This window comes from Polyodon spathula, chromosome 3 (genome assembly GCF_017654505.1).
Source record: "Polyodon spathula isolate WHYD16114869_AA chromosome 3, ASM1765450v1, whole genome shotgun sequence".
Classification (NCBI taxonomy): Eukaryota; Metazoa; Chordata; class Actinopteri; order Acipenseriformes; family Polyodontidae; genus Polyodon; species Polyodon spathula.
Genome location: NC_054536.1, coordinates 34,730,289 through 34,751,118, shown reverse-complemented (window position 1 = coordinate 34,751,118; position 20,830 = coordinate 34,730,289). Strand labels below are relative to the sequence as shown.

At 37.9% G+C, this 20,830-nt stretch overlaps 1 protein-coding gene across 1 annotated transcript in view; it reads right to left on the bottom strand.

Moving 5' to 3' along the window:
* ano10a (anoctamin 10a) overlaps positions 1-20,830 on the bottom strand; it is a 55,516-nt gene that overhangs the window by 31,290 nt on the left and 3,396 nt on the right. The window contains exons 3-6 of the mRNA XM_041245122.1: positions 17,668-17,856; positions 15,900-16,034; positions 9,132-9,251; positions 7,167-7,736 (exon numbers count right to left, since the gene is read on the bottom strand). Of these exons, the coding sequence (XP_041101056.1) occupies positions 7,167-7,736; positions 9,132-9,251; positions 15,900-16,034; positions 17,668-17,856 (1,014 nt within the window). The remainder of the gene's footprint in view (positions 1-7,166; positions 7,737-9,131; positions 9,252-15,899; positions 16,035-17,667; positions 17,857-20,830) is intronic.

Genomic DNA, 20,830 nt, shown 5'->3' with positions numbered 1-20,830 from the left:
TACATATACTTAACGAAAAATTGATAATTTTAAAAAACGTGACATTTTGAAATCTAATCTGGTAGACTTCTGCAATTGCATTATGTTCACATATACACACACACACACACACACACACACACACACACACACACACACACACACACACACACACACACACACACACACACACACACACACACACACACACACACACACACACACACACACACACACACACACACACACACACACACACACACACACACACACACACACACACACACACAGCTCTGAAAAAAATTGAGACCACTGCAAAATTATCAGTTTCTCTGGTTTTACTATTTATAGGTATGTGTTTGGGTAAAATGAACATTTTTGTTTTATTCTATAAACTACTGACAACATTTCTTCCAAATTCCAAATAAAAATATTGTCATTTAGAGCATTTATTTGCAGAAAATGACAACTGGTCAAAATAACAAAAAAGAATCCTCAGAGTTGGGGAACACTGTCAGAGCAGAAGGAAGCAAGTTTTCTTCCAGGACAACCTTGTACTTGGCTTGATTCATTCACCCACTGTGAAATGTGGTGGAGGATCGGTGATAATCTGGGGGTGCTTCAGCAAGGCTGGAATCGGGCAGCTTTGGCATGAATCAAGCCAAGTACAAGGTTTTCCTGGAAGAAAACGCTTCCTTCTGCTCTGACAATGTTCCCCAACTCTGAGGATTGGTTTTTCCAGCAGGACAATGCTCCATGCCACACAGCCAGGTCAATCAAGGTGTGGACGGAGGACCACCAGATCAAGACCCTGTCATGGCCAGACCAATCTCCAGACCTGAACCCCATTGAAAACCTCTGGAATGTGATCAAGAGGAAGATGGATGGTCACAAGCCATCAAACAAAGCCAAGCTGCTGTAATTTTTGTGCCAGAAGTGGCATAAAGTCACCCAACATCAATGTGAAAGACTGGTGGAGAGCATGCCAAGACGCATGAAAGCTGTGCTTGAAAATCAGGGTTATTCCATCAAATATTGATTTCTGAACTCTTCCTAAGTTAAAACATTAGTATTGTGTTGTTTAAAAATGAATCTGAACTTATTTTCTTTGCATTATTCAAGGTCTGACAACACTGCATCTTTTTTGTTATTTTGACCAGTTGTCATTTTCTGCAAATAAATGCTCTAAATGACAATATTTTTATTTGGAATTTGGGAGAAATGTTGTCAGTAGTTTATAGAATAAAACAAAAATGTTCACTTTACCCAAACACATACCTATAAATAGTAAAACCAGAGAAACTGATAGTTTTGCAGTGGTCTCAATTTTTTCCAGAGCTGTATATATAATTTCCACAGAATTGGCTATCTTGTGTATATAGAAGATCTTTGGGAGGAGAGCAGCTGCAATGAATGCTGTAGCCGGACCTTGAGGTAAGTTTGTGACCTTGTTATATGCGAGGCACACATATTCAAGTCCGTTTTCATCCTTTCGGATCTCAAAAGATGTTTTTGTTAGTTCAAACACCCTTTCATTGCTGGCATTAAAATAAGCGGGAAAACCTAAGAGTTAATACAACAGTTTAGAAAACCAAATGTCCAGCACAGTTGTGAGAATCATATTTTGTGTCTTCCACTAACACAGTAGTTCAGTCTACAAATAAAGGTGTTCTGAAAAGATCCGTTTAGCTTTGCTGGCATTTAAAATAACAATAACAATAAAATATGAAACTGTATAGTAACAGTCCAGCAATGTCATGTGAGAGTAATCCTGTGTACAGTACTCCACACATTAAGGTTAGCGTTTTACTGGCATTCTAATAATAACCAGGGATGATAAAATATGAAACACTGATAAAGGCGTGTTGACTGAACATTGCTCTAAAACAGGTTGACTGCTATGTATTACCCGATTATAATTTAAATAGCGCCCCTTTTAATGTAAATTAATAATTAATCCTCTCATCTGTTTCTTTCCTAATTCTGCAGTGTTATTTGTAAGATTTAAAAAGAGGTGTGTCTCCAGACAGAATGTCTTTATCAAACCAACGGTGTGTAGTGTAGTGACTACATCCTTTACATAGTCAAGTGATCAATTTCCTTTAAGGATTGTATAGCTAGAAAAATAGTTTTGAGCTCATTTCTTCATCGTTAGAAAATGTAATTCAATTAAGAAACGGCCATGGCTTCAAATGGTTAATTACAGCTTCTTTAAAGGCAGATAGCGTGGAAAGAAATAAACTAAACAATAATGAAATATGCAATTAATTTAGCTTACTTACTTCTTGAAAGCTCCACCTTGAGCGCAGTACCTTAGGTCTTAGTTTTTCAGCATAGAAAAATGAATGCAGTGCTTTGCCATTGTTGCAGTCTTTTCTTATTCTCTACGTGTTTACGACTGGCATTATGATATTTACTAGTATTGACTGTACATGATCACGCGAATTACAGCAAAACTATGAATACTATCGCACCATCCTCATATAGATAAGCAGACTTCTTTTAACTCTGTCTTACTGAAACATTGCTTTTTTTCTTCGTTGGTGCTGCTGCCATGTTGCGTTTCAGCAAAGAGTGAAGTCACATGATGAATAAACTAGCAAAAAAATAAATAACAATGTGCATGGTATGACTTCAATTACTCTACACTTAAATGCGTATTTTCAACAAATGTGTTGATTATATTTTCTGTTTCTCCTGAAGAACACTGGGTGGGTAATGATCAATTGTAGTGATTGTGAGAGTAAAATGATTAGAAATGGAACCAGTATAAAATATTTGTCAGCTAGTTTTTCCTTTAAGCTTTTTATTTCAAATATTTATTTGTAGCTTTTATTGGTGTGGACTATTTCGCTGTCACTGCAATTGCTGTTCTGTGTCAACGGCAGCACGATGTGTTTATTATTTTTTTAAAAAGGAAACTCAAGAAAGAACAGAATGCAGCACTGTGACTGAAACTCTTTACAGCATGTTGATGCAGAGTCGTTATCGGCATGAGGTGAGATGTTGGTGTGGTTCAGTTGTGCATATCATGTGAAAGATTTCTGGTAGCGCGTCTGGATATACACTGAACAAAATTATAAACCCAACATGCATCAATTTCAAAGATTTTACTTAGTTACAGTTCATATAAGGAAATCAGTCAATTGAAATAAATTAATTAGGCCCTAATCTATGGATTTCACATTACTGAGAATACAAATATGCATCTGTTGGTCACAGATACGTTAAAAAAAAAAAAAAAAAAAAGGTAGGGGCGTGGATCAGAAAACCAGTCAGTATCTGGTGTGACCACCATTTGCCTCATCGCGACACATCTCCTTCGCATAGAGTTGATCAGGCTGTTGATTGTGGCCTGTGGAATGTTGTCCCACCCCTCTTCAATGGCTGTGTGAAGTTGATGGATATTGGCGGGAACTGGAACAAGCTGTCGTACATGTCGATCCAGAGCATCCCAAACATGCTCAGTGGGTGACATGTCTGGTGAGTATGCAGGCCATAGAAGAACTGGGACATTTTCAGCTTCCAGGAATTGTGTGCAGATCCTTGCAACATGGGGCCACGCATTATCATGCTGAAAATTGAGGTGATGGCGGCGGACGAATGGCATGACAATGGGCCTCAGGATCTTGTCACGGTATCTCTGTGCATCAAATTGCCATCGATAAAATGCAATTGTGTTCGTTATCCGTAGCTTATGTCTGCCCATACCATAACCCCACCACCACGGGGCACTCTGTTCACAACGCTGACATCAGCAAACTGCTCACCCACACGACGCCATACATGCTGTCTACAGTTGAAACCGGGATTCATCCGTGAAGGAGCACACTTCTCCAGCGTGCCAGCGGCCATCAACGGTGTGCAATTGCCCACTGAAGTCGGTTACGACGCCGAACTGCAGTCAGGTCAAGACCCTGGTGAGGGTGACGAGCATGCAGATGAGCTTCCCTGAGACAGTTTCTGACAGTTTGAGCAGAAATTTTTCGGTTGTGCAAACCCACAATTTCATCAGATGTCCGAGTGGCTGGTCTCAGATCATTCCGCAGGTGAAGAAGCCTGTTGTGAGGCCGGTTGGTAGTACTGCAATGTTGGAGGCGGCTTATGGTAGAGAAATGAACATTCAGTTCTCTGGCAACAGCTCTGGTGGACATTCCTGCAGTCAGCATGCCAATTGCACGCTGCCTCAAAACTTGAGACATCTGTGGCACTGTGTTGTGTGACAAAACTGCACATTCTAGAGTGGCTTTTTATTGTCCCCAGCACAAGGTGCACCTGTGTAATGATCATGCTGTTTAATCAGCTTCTTGATATGCCACACCTGTCAGGTGGATGGAATATCTTGGCAAAGGAGAAATGCTCTCTAACAGGGATATAAACAAATTTGTGCACAAAATTTGAGAGAAATAAGCTTTTTGTGCATATTGAAAATTTCTGGGATCTTATTTCAGCTCATGAAACATGGGACCAACACTTTAAATGTTGAGTTTTTATTTTTGTTCATTGTACATATATACATATATTGTGGCAGGGGTGGTGCTATGATGCGCTATAAACAGATATACTATGGCTTGACTGTGGTGCTAAACTGTACTTGACTGTATCTACGAATCTGGGACAAATGCCGTCCCGAAGGCATTAAGCCCGGAACCGGGACTTGATCTTTACATTTCAGGACTGTCCCGCCCAATTAGGGACGGGTGGTCACTCTAAGTGTGAGTATTGTGATTTATATTTATGTTTACCGGAGTATTTATACTTCTAAATAATTCAGGAAGATTGTGATTCACTGATTTTAGTATTCAATTATACAACGAGTTAAAAACTGTAAAGTTCAAGAGCAGCACCAAGCAGCACTCTCTAGAGGCAGAATCGTCAGACGCCTGCTTCGCCCACCCTGTAGATTCGTTGGTGCCCGAGCGAGCTCTGCACTAATGTGACGTGCATTTCTACAGAGGGAAATCAGAGAATCAGCTGCAAGACAAACACAAATACGCTTATGTTAATGCTTTGTAATAATGTTCTCAAAATAATAGGTTTACCTTGAGCAGCTGGAGTCTCCATTGAGGTTGATACTTATGATAATAACTTTCGAAAGTTAGTAAACTGAGTGTGAAGGTTGTTGCCAGTTACTGCAAAAAATGCACGCATTTCAACCTCAGAGGGAACGCTGCTGGGGACAGTGCCTCAGTTTCCCGCATACACTTCAAATCCAGGCCGGTAATTCGGGGGGTAGTGTCTGGCCTTGTCTACCTAATTTTCTAAAAGTTTTCATGACTTACAGGAATACATTACTGCTGGGTTTAAACTGGCTGTCAGCACAGATGTTAACACTTCTACTTTTAAAATATCCATTTAGTCCAGCTCTCAGAGTTATTTCTGAATACTGGTTGCCAGTTGAACTTCTTGCACTGGTATAAACTCCCCTGAATGTTGTTGAGATTTTTTGGACTTATTTCCTTAAAATGAATGTCCATATTTTTTTCTTTAAGCCAGTCTAAGTACATAAACAGCCCATGCAGTCGTTTTTTAGTGTTTTCTCAATCTCTTAGTTGTTTTCTTCTATTTTATTTAGCTGTTCCCCATCTACTCTTGACAGTTGCTGGTGGACTTACTGTATTTATTTTTTCCAGGTGGACTGTTGTCTTCACTCAGCAAGTTGGTGTTGTACCAGTTATCAATTTTAATCCCCAAATATATTAAGGAAATAGGTGAAATGTCACCCGTTTTTGGTTGTGGTTTTGTAACTAATAAATGAAATGGCAGTTTGTCATGGAATTTAGAATGTAGTGGTGCGTAGTGATTTATTCAGTGTGAAGCGGCTCATTAGTGTGCAAGCCATGGTATTTATTTATTTATTTTATTTCATTTATATAGCACCTTATGTCATAGAACCCAAGGTGCTTTACAGAAAACATATTACACACAGCATAATAAAACATTAAAATAGCACAAAAAGACTAAAAAAAAGACTATTTTAAATAAAAGTAGATTTTTAAAAAAAAGTAATAATGGATATCAGTAATAAAAAGACTATAACAAAAATGCATGTGTATATAAATAAGTCTTCAATCTTTAATTGCACAAAGTCAAATATTATTTGAATTGAAATAATTTTCTTTTTTCAGTAAAACAATACATGTATTTTTATAAAATTTTCAATTAGTAAGTTAACTATATATATATATATATATATATATATATATATATATATATATATATATATATATATATATATATATATATATATATTTTTCATTCAAACATATTCAACTCTTCCCAAACAATTAATGGATAATCAAAAACTAAACCTAATTATCACCCTAAGTGTATAATTATGTACCAAGTCTTGCAATTACCACATGGTGGTTGAGGGGGATTTCTAACGAGGAAAATGCTAAATATGTTCAATTCAATAACTTCAAAACAGGCCATTAAACCAGTGGTTAAAGATATTTCATTGTTTTCAAATATTTACCCATTGAAATAAAATATTAAAATATTTCAATTAATTGATCAAATTAAATCTAATTGAAATTGAGCAGTTTCCCAAAGATAACTGAGTGGTCAACAAGGACAAGGCTTAACCTGCTTAGAATGCAGGATAATATTTAGGCTGCTGTATGTTACAGCTACATATTTATGAAGAGTTTAAAGTATTTCAATGCATTTCTACTTTACTCATATTTAAATATTTTCACATGATAACTGCTTTCCACAAACCATATTTAAATATTTCAAATAGTTACTTTCTGCAATCTGTATTTAATTATTTTCAATTATTTACAATTTGTATTTAATTATTTTCAAATAAAAGTTACTTTTCACAAAACATAAATATAACTACACACCCATAATAGATACACTTATTAATATATTGCTTTTGTTAATTGGTCTGCAGTTTCTTTTGGACTTATCTTACTTAAACCACCATGCAAACCTACAGTATTACTACCATATTTTTTACATTTCTGAAATAAAAAATGGATTGATTAAATAGATACACATCTATAGCAATGCATACTTCTTAAATGCAGATTGGTTTAGGAAAAGACCTCAAACTACACTGCCTGATCAAACGTTAACTGCCTAATCTATATATATATATATATATAATATATCATATATATATTATATATATTATATATATTTTTGACAAAGATACAAAAATAAGTAAAAGTACTCACCCCACCCAGTCAAATACTCTGCGGCGTAGCGGTATATCCTGTTCAAGATCTCAATGACGATGGCGTAGATGACGCTGGGCAAAAACAGCACCAGGCTGCTCCAGACGGACTGCTCTTCTTCGTGATAGCCTAGGGCCCAGTTCTCCATGTCAAAGTAGATCATCATGATGTAGAGAGAGAAGTAAAGGCACAGCAGGACAAAGGGCACCGAGACCAGATAGATCCGCAGCTGCCTCTTGAAGCTGGAGTAGACAGGCTCCTCTCTCCCGGTCACCACGTTTATTCCCAAAACACCATGGAAGCCTGGCCGCGGCTCCTCAAACTCTTTCTTCCTAATGAGGGTACCCCACCTGTAAGCCAGCGAGGCACAGCACCGCTTCCACACTTCCAGAAGCACTGTAGACCACACCAGGTTGAACGTGGCGAATAATGTGTATTTTTCAAAATCTTCCCAGGCAAACAAATAGTAAGGTATTCCTATTAAGGCCATGGGGATCAAGGCAAATGTTAAATACTCCAAGAATCCGAAGTACATGGAAATTGCCTCTCCGAAGTAGTGACGGATGTCATCTGTCAGGGAAATAATGAGAAGGATTAAGCCATGGTACTGAAAAAAGAGGTGATGCATGACAGTAGGTTTGTTTTATGGTTTCTACTCAGTACAGAACATTTTCAATTTACTAATTCTGATATCTCCACTCTTCTTAGGTTGCATAACAATATAAGTTACTTTAGTGCTGATAATGTTCTGGCAAACTATTATACACTTGTGACAGAGAGCGAATGAATCTGAGGCAACAATCTCCCTCCCGACCTGTGAGGGCACTGTATAACAGGAACAGTGTGCCCCGGACTGGATGGTTTGACAGTTCATTCCAGGGTCAGTCGGAAGTCAGCCATCCAGAAAGGGGACGGAGCCACAATACCAGAAGTCATCGCCTTAACGCAGTAGGCGATGTGTCACTCATGGAAATGGATGTGATTGCAAAGGGGACATGGCCAAGCAATCTGTTCCTTGTGTTATGGTTACGCAAAGACTTATGAAGAAAAACCTGTGTACTAACTGGGAGTGTTTTGTATGTTTGGTCCTGTCAGTAACTGTTATATTTGTCATTGTTAGACGGCTAAACTATCCGGATCTGTTGCTAAGGGGCCAGTTTCCAAACCCAGACTTCACATCACTACTGTGCACATTACTGTATTTCACCATCTATACCAAGAGCACTCACTGTATGTGTGTATTACATATCGTGTCGTACTATTTTGGGACTGAACCCACTGTTTTGGATGGAGCGATACACATTGCTGTGTACAGCCCTTGCTTATTATTTAAGTGTTGCCTGCAAGCAACCCTGCCAAAAAAAGAGCTGTTTCACTGTGAACTGTTTTGTGTGTTTTATTCCTGAGCACCACATCACTACGACACCTGCACACTGCAAACCACTTTGTCACAACACTTAAGACTTTACAACAATAAGTAGTACATAAACCTAAAATAATTATACTGATGCAGGGAACAAAATGACAAATGTATTGCATCCCATTACAAAACACACAGAATAGAGTCAGCTCACATGCTCATCAAAAAAGGCATCTAATTAATTTATTCACTTTGGAATTTGGCGTAATCCAGCCCTCGGAATATAATTCACAATCCTATTAAGTGATGAATTGGAGGCTTGAAAAAAAATATTTATCACTGGTGAATTTCTTAATCTTGTTTTTCTTTGCCAAAAGCATTCAACAGATGACAAAAGCGACCCCAGCTGTTATTTAGATAATAAATGTTGTCATGAATGAGGAACTATAATAAAGTACTGCTGAAAGCTTTGCAGAAAATCCACAATTGCTGTCCTGCGACATTGTCACGGCAGGCAGAATGCTGTCCTCTGTAGTGCAGGGGTGGAAACATGCGACTGTAATTAAAGTGTTTGCTATAAAGACTTGGTTATAAGCGCCACTTACCAAGAGGCTGATAGGAAAGCTGGATCTTGCCGTACCAGGAGTATGAGAGTTTTTTCAGCTCTTCTTTATCATGAAGGGGGAAGTACTGAACCAAGATCCCCTTTGACATCAACCTACGCACTTCAAAAACAAGAATTGAGAAAAAAAGGCATAACTATAGTCCACATCAGTGGGTTTGTGAATAAAAAAACTGCACTAAAGCACAAGTATTTATTACTTCAGCTGGAATGTACATAAATAACATGAGATGCAGAATGGGCTCAAAGAAAATACTGCCTCCAAAGAGTTATTTTTTATTTGATGAGAATGATATCGAACTTCACCAAGCGAATCACAGAAAAGATCTCTGTATAAACACTGATGTAAACATCACATCTAAAAGCATTTGGTCTAAACACCCAGAATCCAAAAAAGTCACATGACAATTGTTTTTCTATCTGCGCAATTGTTTTCTTTGTGTAAGCTGTTATATAATATTTGAATACATTTAAGCACTGTATTGCCATATGGTTTAACGTTTTCTTTCCATAAAAAAAAAACAGTGTAAAGGCATTTGCAACACATGCTCCACACACAGGATACTTCCTGGTTACTTATAAGGCCGCCTAGAATGCGCAGCCTGTACCCTGTTTAAAAAATAGCAAAAGGAAAATGTAGTCCTGCTTGTTAAACCCAAGCAGCTGAACTACATTTCCCAGAATGCCTGGGCTTACATGGGCCGATGTGCGCTTACCCTGGGTTAAGTAATTGTTTTCACCTGGGTTTTAAATATGGGTATTTAAGCAAGGCTGGAGCCCTGCTCACGGCTTGTTTTTGTACTAGGCTGATGTACTGAAAGAACCCACACAACCCTTTTGTAGAAGGTAACAACTGTATTAACAAACTGTATAAATATTGGTTGATTTTCAAGCGGCCGGTAAGCAGCTTAGATGCCAGGTTATTAGACAACGGAACTTCAGAGTTTAATTTGAACTCCAAGGCGGAAATAGGTTTTTGTTTTGTTAACATCTGTTAAAAACCACAAAGGCACCAACCTGTTTAAACCACAACTTCCATGGTTGCTCTCTTCTTTTACACCTGAGGACAGGGCTAAACGTCCGGAACGCGTGTCAGAGTTGTCACAAATTATATATATGCCTGATTCTGCTGAGTGAACACCCCGGTTTGAATGATCCCCAACCACCAACTTTTAGCTGAAAGTCAAATTTTCACCATTAATTTCAGATTTTTTATAACAATGCGCAAATAATGCCTGAAGGGAAATATCGCGGCTCACGTGAATAGAAAAAACTGCCTAGTAGTAGTTGCTCTGCGCTTGCATCATCAATGATGAAGGTTCAGAAGACGAAGAGTTCAGGAGTTTCGGATCAGATGATACAGACTCCACAGTCTGATTGATTACGCTATCCTGTTGTTACGCTACAATCCACAGTTTGGATTTTTAGACACTGCAAGAGCTTGTAACTCAGGCATGTTTTTGTATTTAACACTTTAATGCTATAGTGCTACTTTGGATACTACGTTAATTCATTATATTGAGATTATGTAAAGCCCTTTATTTTAGTGGACCAAACATTTCACGTGTTTATATTTCTTTTTAATGCGGTGACTTCTATTTTAGCATTTTTCACCTACAAAGTGTTTTTCATTATGTGCTTTTGCACGACCCACTGTAGCTTTAAAAGTAGATTGTTTTGTGAAAAGATTTAAAATGGCAAAACAGTGGACATACTGCAGCAGCTTTGAATTGTATTCCACCAGTCATTAAATATGTTAACTGCAGTTCTTGACTCTTTAGTGTGACTGTGTGCTATGCGCTAACTTTGAATTTTAAGCATGCCTAATTGTAAACGTAATCTATCTACCTAATGTTAATAATGCATGCAATTTCTGCCCCCCCTCCACACACTTTTGCCTTAACAAGAACTTTACGCCCCCCTGCCATTGACTCAGCAGAATCCAGTAAGTGTGTGTAACATATATATATTACACACACACACATATATATATATATATATATATATATATATATATATATATATATATATATATACACACACACACACACATTTTACACACACACACACATATATACACACACACTCAGTACCAGTCAAAAGTTTGAGTATACTTGCTTGAAATCAGGTTTTTCATGATTATCTATGCTTTTAACATATAAACTTGTCTATAAACACTTAATATTTCATTGCATGACACACGTACTTATACAAGCTCATAATCATAAGTGAACTGTATTCAAAAATGTAATTTTTAAATGAAAATGTAAATCTTGTCAATTTCAATGAAATGGTCACCCAAAGCAAGGGGATTTCAGTCTGAAGCGAGTCAGTTAAGTTTGAAATGTGTATAACACGGTGTTAGAACACTGGCCTAAGTAGGAAGTGTCTTTGTTAGATGTTCTCTGAGTTAACTAGCATGTTACCTAATTAACCTTTTGTCACCAATTATTGTTAACAGGTGAGGGTCCATGATTACTATAAATATAGGTAGCATAGGCACAAGTTCGCAAGTGTCTGCAACTGCTGTGGCCAAGACCATCAAATGATTTGAAGAAACTGGCAGTCATGAGGACCGAACAAGGTCAGGCAGGCCAAGGGCCCCAGAATACAAGCTCAGCTAAATGCTACTAGAAGTACAGATGTTTCAACATCAACTGTTCAGAGGAGATTGCGTAAAACTGGACTAACTGGAAGAATTGCTGCAAAGAAACCATTGTTAAGAGTGCAGAATAAGAGACTAAGAGACTTGCCTGGGCCAAAAAACACAGAAACTGGACATTTGAGGAGTGGAAGTCGGTCTTATGGACTGATTAATCAAAATTTGAAATATCTGGGTCCAACTGCCGAGTATTTGTAAGATGCAGAAAGGGGGAGCGCGTGAGTTCTGCATGTGTGGTTCCCACTGTCAAGCATGGAGGAGGCAGTGTCATGGTCTGGGGTTGCTTTGCTGGTGACAGAGTTGGTGATCTTTACCAAGTCCATGGCAAGCTCAACCAGCATGGCTATGATAGCATACTTCAGAGGCATGCCATTCCATCAGGATTACAGCTAGTTGGGCAGTCCTTCATTTTTCAGCAAGATAATGACCCGAAACACACCATAAAGTTGTGCAAGATCTATCTGGCGAAGAAGGAAAGTGCAGGACAACTCAATCTAATGACCTTGCATGCCCAGTCTCCAGACCTCAATCCCATAGAACTTGTATGGGACAAACTGGACAGCAGAGTCAAAGCAAATCTACCCACAAGTGCCCTATATCTCTGGGAATTGCTGCAGAAGAGCTAGGAAGACATGTCGGGCGATTTCCTGCTGAAACCTGTTAACCGAATGCCTTGTGTTTGTGAAGCTGTTATTAAGGCAAAGGGTGGCTATTTTGAGGAATCCAAGATTTAGAGACAATTTTCAATTTTCTTGAACATTGGTTTGATATTCCTTATGTTTTGTATATTGTAACATGTATTTTCATTTTCAAGTATTTACTGAAACGTATACGACGTAAAACATTGTCAATTATGAAAAAAACCTAGTTTCCAGCAAGTGTACTGTGTATGTATATATATATACTCACACTCACACACACACACATATACACACACAGTGTGTATATACAGTGCATTGCAAAAGTATTCAGACCCCTGACCAATTCTCTCATATTACTGAATTACAAATGGTATATTGAAATTTCGTTCTGTTCGATATTTTATTTTAAAACACTGAAACTCAAAATCAATTATTGTAAGGTGACATTGGTTTTATGTTAGGAAATATTTTTAAGAAAAATAAAAAACTGAAATATCTTGCTTGCACAAGTATTCAACCCCTGTGCTGTGGAAGCTCCCAGTTTGCACCGATGAAAGAAATTGCCCTAACGAGGACACAATTACCTTACCATTGGCCTCCACCTGTGAACCATTTAAGTTGCTGTCACAGTTTCTGGATAAAAACCCCACTGTTGAAGGATCATTGGTAAGGCTGTGAATCTGAAGGAAAAAGAAGACCAAAGAGCATTCTACAGAAGCTAGAGATAAAGTAATACAAATGCATAGATTAGGGAAAGGATACAAAATAATATCCAAGTGCTTGGATATCCCAGTGAACACAGTTGGATCAATAATCAGGAAGTGGAAGCTGTATCACACCACCCAGGCACTGCCATGAAAAGGCAGTCCCTAAAAACTTAGCGCTCAAACAAGAAGGAGAATTGTGAGAGAAGCCACAGAGGCCAACAATCACTTTGAAGGAGCTACAGAGTTCAGTGGCTGGGAGTTGAGTAATGGTGCACCAGTCAACCATATCAAGAGCTCTGCATAACACTGGCCTGTATGGGAGGGTGGCAAGAAAGAAGCCGTTACTCAAAAAATACCATCTGAAAGCACATCTGGAGTTTACCAGAAAGCATGAGAGTGACCCAGCTGCGATGTAGGAAAAGGTTTTGTGGTCAGATGAGACCAAGATAGAGCTTTTTGGCCAAAACTCAAAGCGCTATGTGTGGTGCAAACCTAACGCTGCCCATGCCTCAAGACACACCATCCCTACAGTGAAGTATGGTGGTGGCAGCATCATGCTGTGGGGCTGCTTCTCATCAGCAGGGACTGGGCATCTTGTTACAACTGAAGGAAGAATGGATGGAGCAAAATACAGGAAAATACTGCAAGAGAATCTGCTTCAGTCCGCTAAAAAACTGAAGCTTGGGAGGAAATTCACCTTTCAGCAGGACAATGATCCCAAGCACAAGGCCAAAGCAACATTGGAGTGGCTCAAGAACAAAAAGGTGAATGTCCTACAGTGGCCCAGTCAAAGTCCTGATCTCAATCCCATTGAGAATCTGTGGCACTATTTGAAAATTGCGGTCCACAAGCGTCGTCCAACCAACCTGAACAACCTGGAGCAAATCTGCCAAGAAGAATGGGCCAAAATCACTCCGACACTGTGTGCAAAGCTGGTACATACTTACCCCAAAAGACTTAAAGCTGTTATTGCAGCGAAAGGTGGCTCTACCAAATATTAATGTGTGGGGGTTGAATACTTATGCAAGCAAGATATTTCAGTTTTTTATTTTTCTTAAAAATATTTCCCAACATAAAACCAATGTCACCTTACAATAATTGATTTTGAGTTTAAGTGTTTTAAAATAAAATATCGAACAGAACGAAATTTCAATGTACCATTTGTAATTCAGTAATATGAGAGAATTGGTCAGGGGTCTGAATACTTTTGCAAGGCACTGTATATATATATATATATATATATATATATATATATATATATATATATATATATATATGTGTATGTGTGTGTGTGTGTGTGTGTGTGTGTGTTGTTATATGTACACTTAACAAAATCTTAGCAATGCAACAGTGTAATCTTAACAAACTGTTCATAGTAAACGTAAATTGTCATAAAACATATACAAAATTTACTGACATTTACCAATACAAATGGATGTGCCCATATAAAAATGATAATTGTCGTTCATTAAATCCGGAAGCTAGGAGCAACATCGCTACCCACATTAATAATTACAATAAAACTACAGTTTTTTGATAAAACTGAAATTAAAGGGTACAAATACATCAGGAAGCAATATTTGTCTATTATAAAAGACTTAGGTCAATATCTAAAATTAAAAGTTTGATCGTAAAGCAGCTGCTTCCACACATTCCTATCAAAATTACTTCAATTCTTGTTCAAGGTTATTTATTTAGATGCAGCAAGAACCAAAAAGTAATGTTTTCCTTATCCAATAAATAAAAAAAAATATTCAACAAGAGGAAGACTGTATACACATATATTCATTTCACATAGGCTCTGACTGTAGGAGTTAGATCATCCCAAACATTTATAGGCGCTATATGCTAGAGATGTGCATAAGTAACTTTATAGGCTAAAAAGAAACAAAAAAACATGCATATTAAAATGATTTCAATTAGTTAACTACTTTCTTTTAACAACAAAGCAACACCCCTAATTAGCAGCATTTGTGATTGCTGATTTTAGCAGGTTCCACTGAGAATTTACAAAAACAAAATTGTATATATTGTAAATAAATCACAGGTGCCTTTGCAGCATTGGCAATGTCTGTTCCTTATGTCTACATTTGTCTGCAGATAGCTTCATCCTCCATTTCACAGCTTGTTTTGAACATGTCTCCAGAATCCTTGGGCTGAACAGCCTTTCTCATTCCATTTAAATCATGCGATACCTATTTTTTTTTTTATTTACTTTTAATTAAGATTTACAAATAAACAAACCAAAAATGTTTGTTTTAAAAATATTTACTGGCCATGGGCTGCTACTTGATTGCCCGTCCTTTGACTTCCTTGTTCCAGAATGCAATGCTGCTCTATCCCACACAATGTAGTCAGCTGTCACATGTCTACCCTTGCTAGCAGCACCCCCTTGAACAGAGTTAAAAAACGAGGTTTAATTTTTATACTATACACCTCAGATCACATTAAACATCTGTATGCTCAAGTTCATACCGGCCACTCCAATACTGACACAAATACCCCAAGAATGTTCAAAAGCCTGTTTGCTTAATCACATACTTACACAACATACTTTGTACTTGATTACTGGGTGCCAAGACAGACTCTGCATCTACATTACTGCTTTATCCTTCTTAAATGGGTCCCTTGATGTCATATATGCCACCCTCCAGTAAGCACTGATAACAACATGATAATGAATGGTTAATTTCTTGCCCCAGCACTCAAGAGACATGCAATAATTTGTGAAGTGAACTTACAGATCGACTTTCCCGGATATAGCTTTATTTGAGGATAGCCAGGTATAATTCTTTCATCTTTTGCCCGTAGGCTGTCCAACTGGAGTTTAATAATGTACTGACACTCTGCCACACTGAGGAAACTGTCACCGCCATCTGAAACAAAACAAAAACATTATTTCACAAACATGAAATCTCTCCTCCGATATTCATCTGTACCTTTATTTGTACTTATCAATGGAATGTGAGCGATGGCCTGCTTTTCCTGTGAAATGTGCATGGTAGCTTCTTGTTTTAATCAGACTCAAAGATTGCTTGCCTTGAATACACTAAGAAACATTCATGCAAATGACCAGTTTATTGAAAATAGTTTTAGTCAATGCAATAATATATGGCTGATGTACTCAGAATGAGAGACTAATGATGATTGCTATTTACATTTTATAAATCATGGTGTGAAAAACTGCGAGTCACAGGAACAGTTTAAATCTTGTTCAGCCAGGGAATAAAGAAGGGCTTGAAAAGGCATAGCTGAAGTGAAGGGGACCGCGTGACTGAGAAAAAGAAACGAAGGCACAGTGAGTCACAAAGAGTCTGCAGAGATACTTTAGTCTATCAGATTCCGTATTTTGAGGATAAAAGATCAAGAATTAGATTAAACCAAAAGAGAAGTCTGTGGAATTTTAAGGCTTTCAGATGCCCTAGATTATGTTCATCGTGTTAAGGGCCTACTCACAATCTTGCCATAATCTAGACCTAGTCATCACTTGTTGCTTAGCCATTCACTTGTCAGTGTCAGATCTAACCAACTATGATTATTTTGCTTTCCTTTTTGAGACCAATCTACCTTTACCCATCCAAACTGCTCTGGTGCATACTAACAGAAAGCAGATAACAAATTCATCAACAGCACCAATTCTCTCAATTGCTAAAATTAACAGCACCCTAGTGATACACACTCTCAATGAAACTATGAGACAGCATTCGCTTATAAAAAACCCTGCTGTTAAGGGTGTTTGACAAAGTGGCCCCAGTTAAAACTAGGAACATCTCCCTTGCATACCTCACCTTGGGTAAATTCAGATTACGCCAATGAAAAGAGGACATAACCTGGCACGCAGGTGGAGATAGCAAATCGCTTGTTAACTGTGAAATCTGGATGCAACACCAATTAAAGTAAAGTAGGGCTTTGAGGGCAGCCAGATGTTTTTATTTACCATTTAGATGCACCTCCTCATTTTTAATACATTCTTAATTATTTTTAAAATAAGATTATTAATATTAGGACTGAAATTCCTGTGGATGATTCTTCTTTGAATATGCAGCGCCATCAGATTGGTTTTGCTATGGAATCTTTCTCTCAAATTACAGTACAAGATCTCAATAAGTTGATCTTATCAGTTAAGTCACTCTTGTAACATCACACTCTTGGTGGGAGTGGATGGGGTTAAGGGGTGAAGAATCCTTGGTGACAAAAATCTACTGAACTATCTCATCCCTGGCTACATGTTTTGATTTTTATGTTTACTTGTAATTGGAATACTGAAACTTTACCATCCAACTTTATAATATCTGACAGGTAAAGCACAGGTAAGCATTGTAAAGCTCAGAGGTATGGGAAAGGATCTTAAAAATGGAGAAACATTGTAGACTATGTCAAATGCATATTATTACCTTGGGAAAAGCCTGGGAAAGCTTCAAAAATACTGTGCATATTTATCATGGTAAATATTTATAAGGGTGTTCTTTTCTTCAGATTTATTCTATACACATCTTACTATTTCCTTACCTTTGAAATCTTTAAACATTTTCCTGTTACTGCACGTAAATGCCCTCATTGATCCATCTTCACATTCCTTCACAATTCCAATTTCCTCTGCTGCTACTAACATTCGTCTAGTGGAGGCTCCCACAAGGAACAAGTGGTGGTTTTCATCAGAACTGCCCATCAGAAAAGGCTCAATCATCAGATCCGCCCCTTCGAAAAGCATGCATAAAAAACCTGATTAAAGGATAGTAACCAACACTAATAATAATCATAATTACACAGTGGTTTCCAACCTTTTCCATGGTATAAGGTCACCTTGGTATACTGGGAGTTTTTTCACCAGCCAGCTTATATATTGGAATGTTTGAATATTCACAAAAAAACCCCAGAAAAACACAACATTTATTCAGTGGCAAAAATGGCCATCTTGCATTTGTTCATGTAATAGGATTTATCAATGACTGTATCTGGGTTTATTTTATTCCAGTTGTTATATGGCAATTATAATGTTGAGAAATGTGGTCAGGTTAAATCAGTTAAAAGATTGCCAATTTAGCCTGGCCATGTACAAAGTTTTAACAGGAAAATCAATTCAGGTGAACTGGGAAGGAGTACAGCTGTGTTAAAACATTGTAAAGCCTGAGTGAGGCAACTTTTCTGTGGCAACCCAGCGCTTAACTACTGTATGTATCTCAGGACATAACAAATACAACCTTGAAACTGCAGCACAATGCTGTGTTACATTTCATCAGAAACTGATTCAATCTTGTGCGAAATATATCTTACGTGGATGGTTCCAGGTATCTTATGCTACCCAATGTTCCTAATATTCTTGATGAAGATTAAGGAACTGACATATTGCTCCACTTCTAATCTACATCTATTAAAAGAGGGTTTAATATGTACAGAGCTCGGAATTAACGGTGGCCATGCAGCAATTGTCATGGGTGTCTGTGACAAAGTGGTTGATTGTATGCAGATGCAGGAGTGATGAAGTGTGTGAAAGAAGCAGACAGATATAATTGTAATCTAGTTTGGAAAATGTTTTTATTTTTTATATCCAGGTTTGGCGATCAAACAATAATTCCCCGGCAGTACACACCAATGTTTAATTCAATACAAGAACAGACAGTTCCAAATAATAAACAATATCCGTCCCACAACAATACAAACACGGTCACCAGTCCTGTGCATGCAGCAGGGCTTGTGGTGGATGATAAAGGTTTATATTTGTGACAAAGTATTGTCCGGTTTTGTGCTGGCCCTTGGCGACAGCTCCGGATCTGTGTTAACTGTCTGGTAACGTACAAGACAAGACGAGACAACTACACACAAACAAAAACACAACACTCACAATTTCAGCAATTTATTTGCTTTTACTGTCCTTCTCAGTTCTTACTCACTACCAACCAATGCGAAAGAACAGATTACGATTCTCTATCCCCTTTTATGCTGTCATGCATGACCCCTTGGTAAAAGAGTGCAACCGCCTCTCCAATTTGCGGCTCCCACGTCGTTTCCCTTCTGGGTCAATGCGTTCTTGCAACAGAGTATCGCCGCCTTCCAGACTGGCCGACTTCCCGACCCGGGGAAAAAACTGTCAGACCAGCCTGTCCAAAGAACTCTGTTCTCGCTGCTTAGCGCCCTTGCAGGTCGGGAAGGAGATTTACCTCCAAGAATCATTGTATTTCTGTCACAGTGCCCTTCTCAATTGCCTCAAAATGTATGCCTGACTATTCACGACCATTGTGGTGTGTCCCCTTTTCAGCTGCCCAGCAACTAGAGACGCAATAACATGATTAGTGATTTGCATGACTAAATCGCATCAGCGGGCAGGAAAAAAACATTGAACACTACCCTGTATAAACAAAATCAAAGTAATCTACGTATATCCTAAAATACTTATAATATATATTCAACATGATAATATATATTCAACAAGATATGTGCATAACTAAATAACATTAGCCTTCCTTGGCTGCAAACATTTGTGATACCTGTAAACATACCTAGGGGTCTTTTAGTCTCCATTAACGGAAGATTAACAACAAATAAAGAATCATATTTACAAGACGATTTTTTTTAACTGCCCCCCCCCCCCCTTATTTAAATTTCCAGGGATATTCAAAATGTCTTTAGAAGTTAAAAAGTTCTTAGATACAGTGTTATGGTAAACTATAAAGCAAAACTATGAGTCAAATGCCAATAATTTGAAACACTTAATAAATGGTGTCTCGTAATAAATAAATAAATAAATAAATGTGAACCCCTTGTACTGTGTGCTTATCTGATTCTATTTGGTCAAAGAACCTTGCCATGGCTACTTCCAGCAGATCTCAGATAATAAAGGATTGATTGGTACAGACTTCACCAGAGTAGAAAGACGCGCAAGGTTACAACACAAATAGGACTTTCACTGCTGAAGTCTTGTCACCATAAAGTGTGGCTTCCAGACATGTTTCCATTGCCAATCACAAGTGAGATAAGGATGAGATATTTAATTATCCTATCCAGTTCAGCAAGTTCCTATCTTCATCTTAGCCTGTAGCCAACAGTGTTCTTAATGTTGCTGTGTGTACCATTTACTGCAATTGTAACAGAAATGCTGAAGTATGTTTTTTTTTTAATAGATTTATTTTTAGCATTTTCAATATAAATCACATTTATTTAAAAATAAATTAATATTTTATCCGGTAGCAATGCTAGATAAAATACAGTGAATATGGATATTAATATTTATAATGGAATGTTACAACTGATTCTGTGCACTTGATTCTACTACAATCATTCTTGCATCCTCCAATACAGCAACGTTTTAGTGCAAAACAATAGGGCATACAGAGTGCATTCAGATGCATCACATTGCAACAGTGCATGAGGTGGTTTACAGTTTGCCATCAAGTCACCGCTCCTGGTTGTTATTGCAGTGCACCAGTGACAAACCATATCAGTAACCCAGCAATGGACTCTGAGAGCTCATCTTTCAACTGCAAATGAAGAGAGGCACTCCACTGAACAACATGGTTTATACCTTCAGTACTTTAGATTTTACACCTTACTGGGATTTCAAGGTAATGCAATACAGCCATTGTGTCATAATGTTAGATTCCTACTGTAGTCTGAAGTGGTAAACCAAATTTGACAGACAGGTGCCCATATTCTGAACATCTTGTGCTGAAGAGTT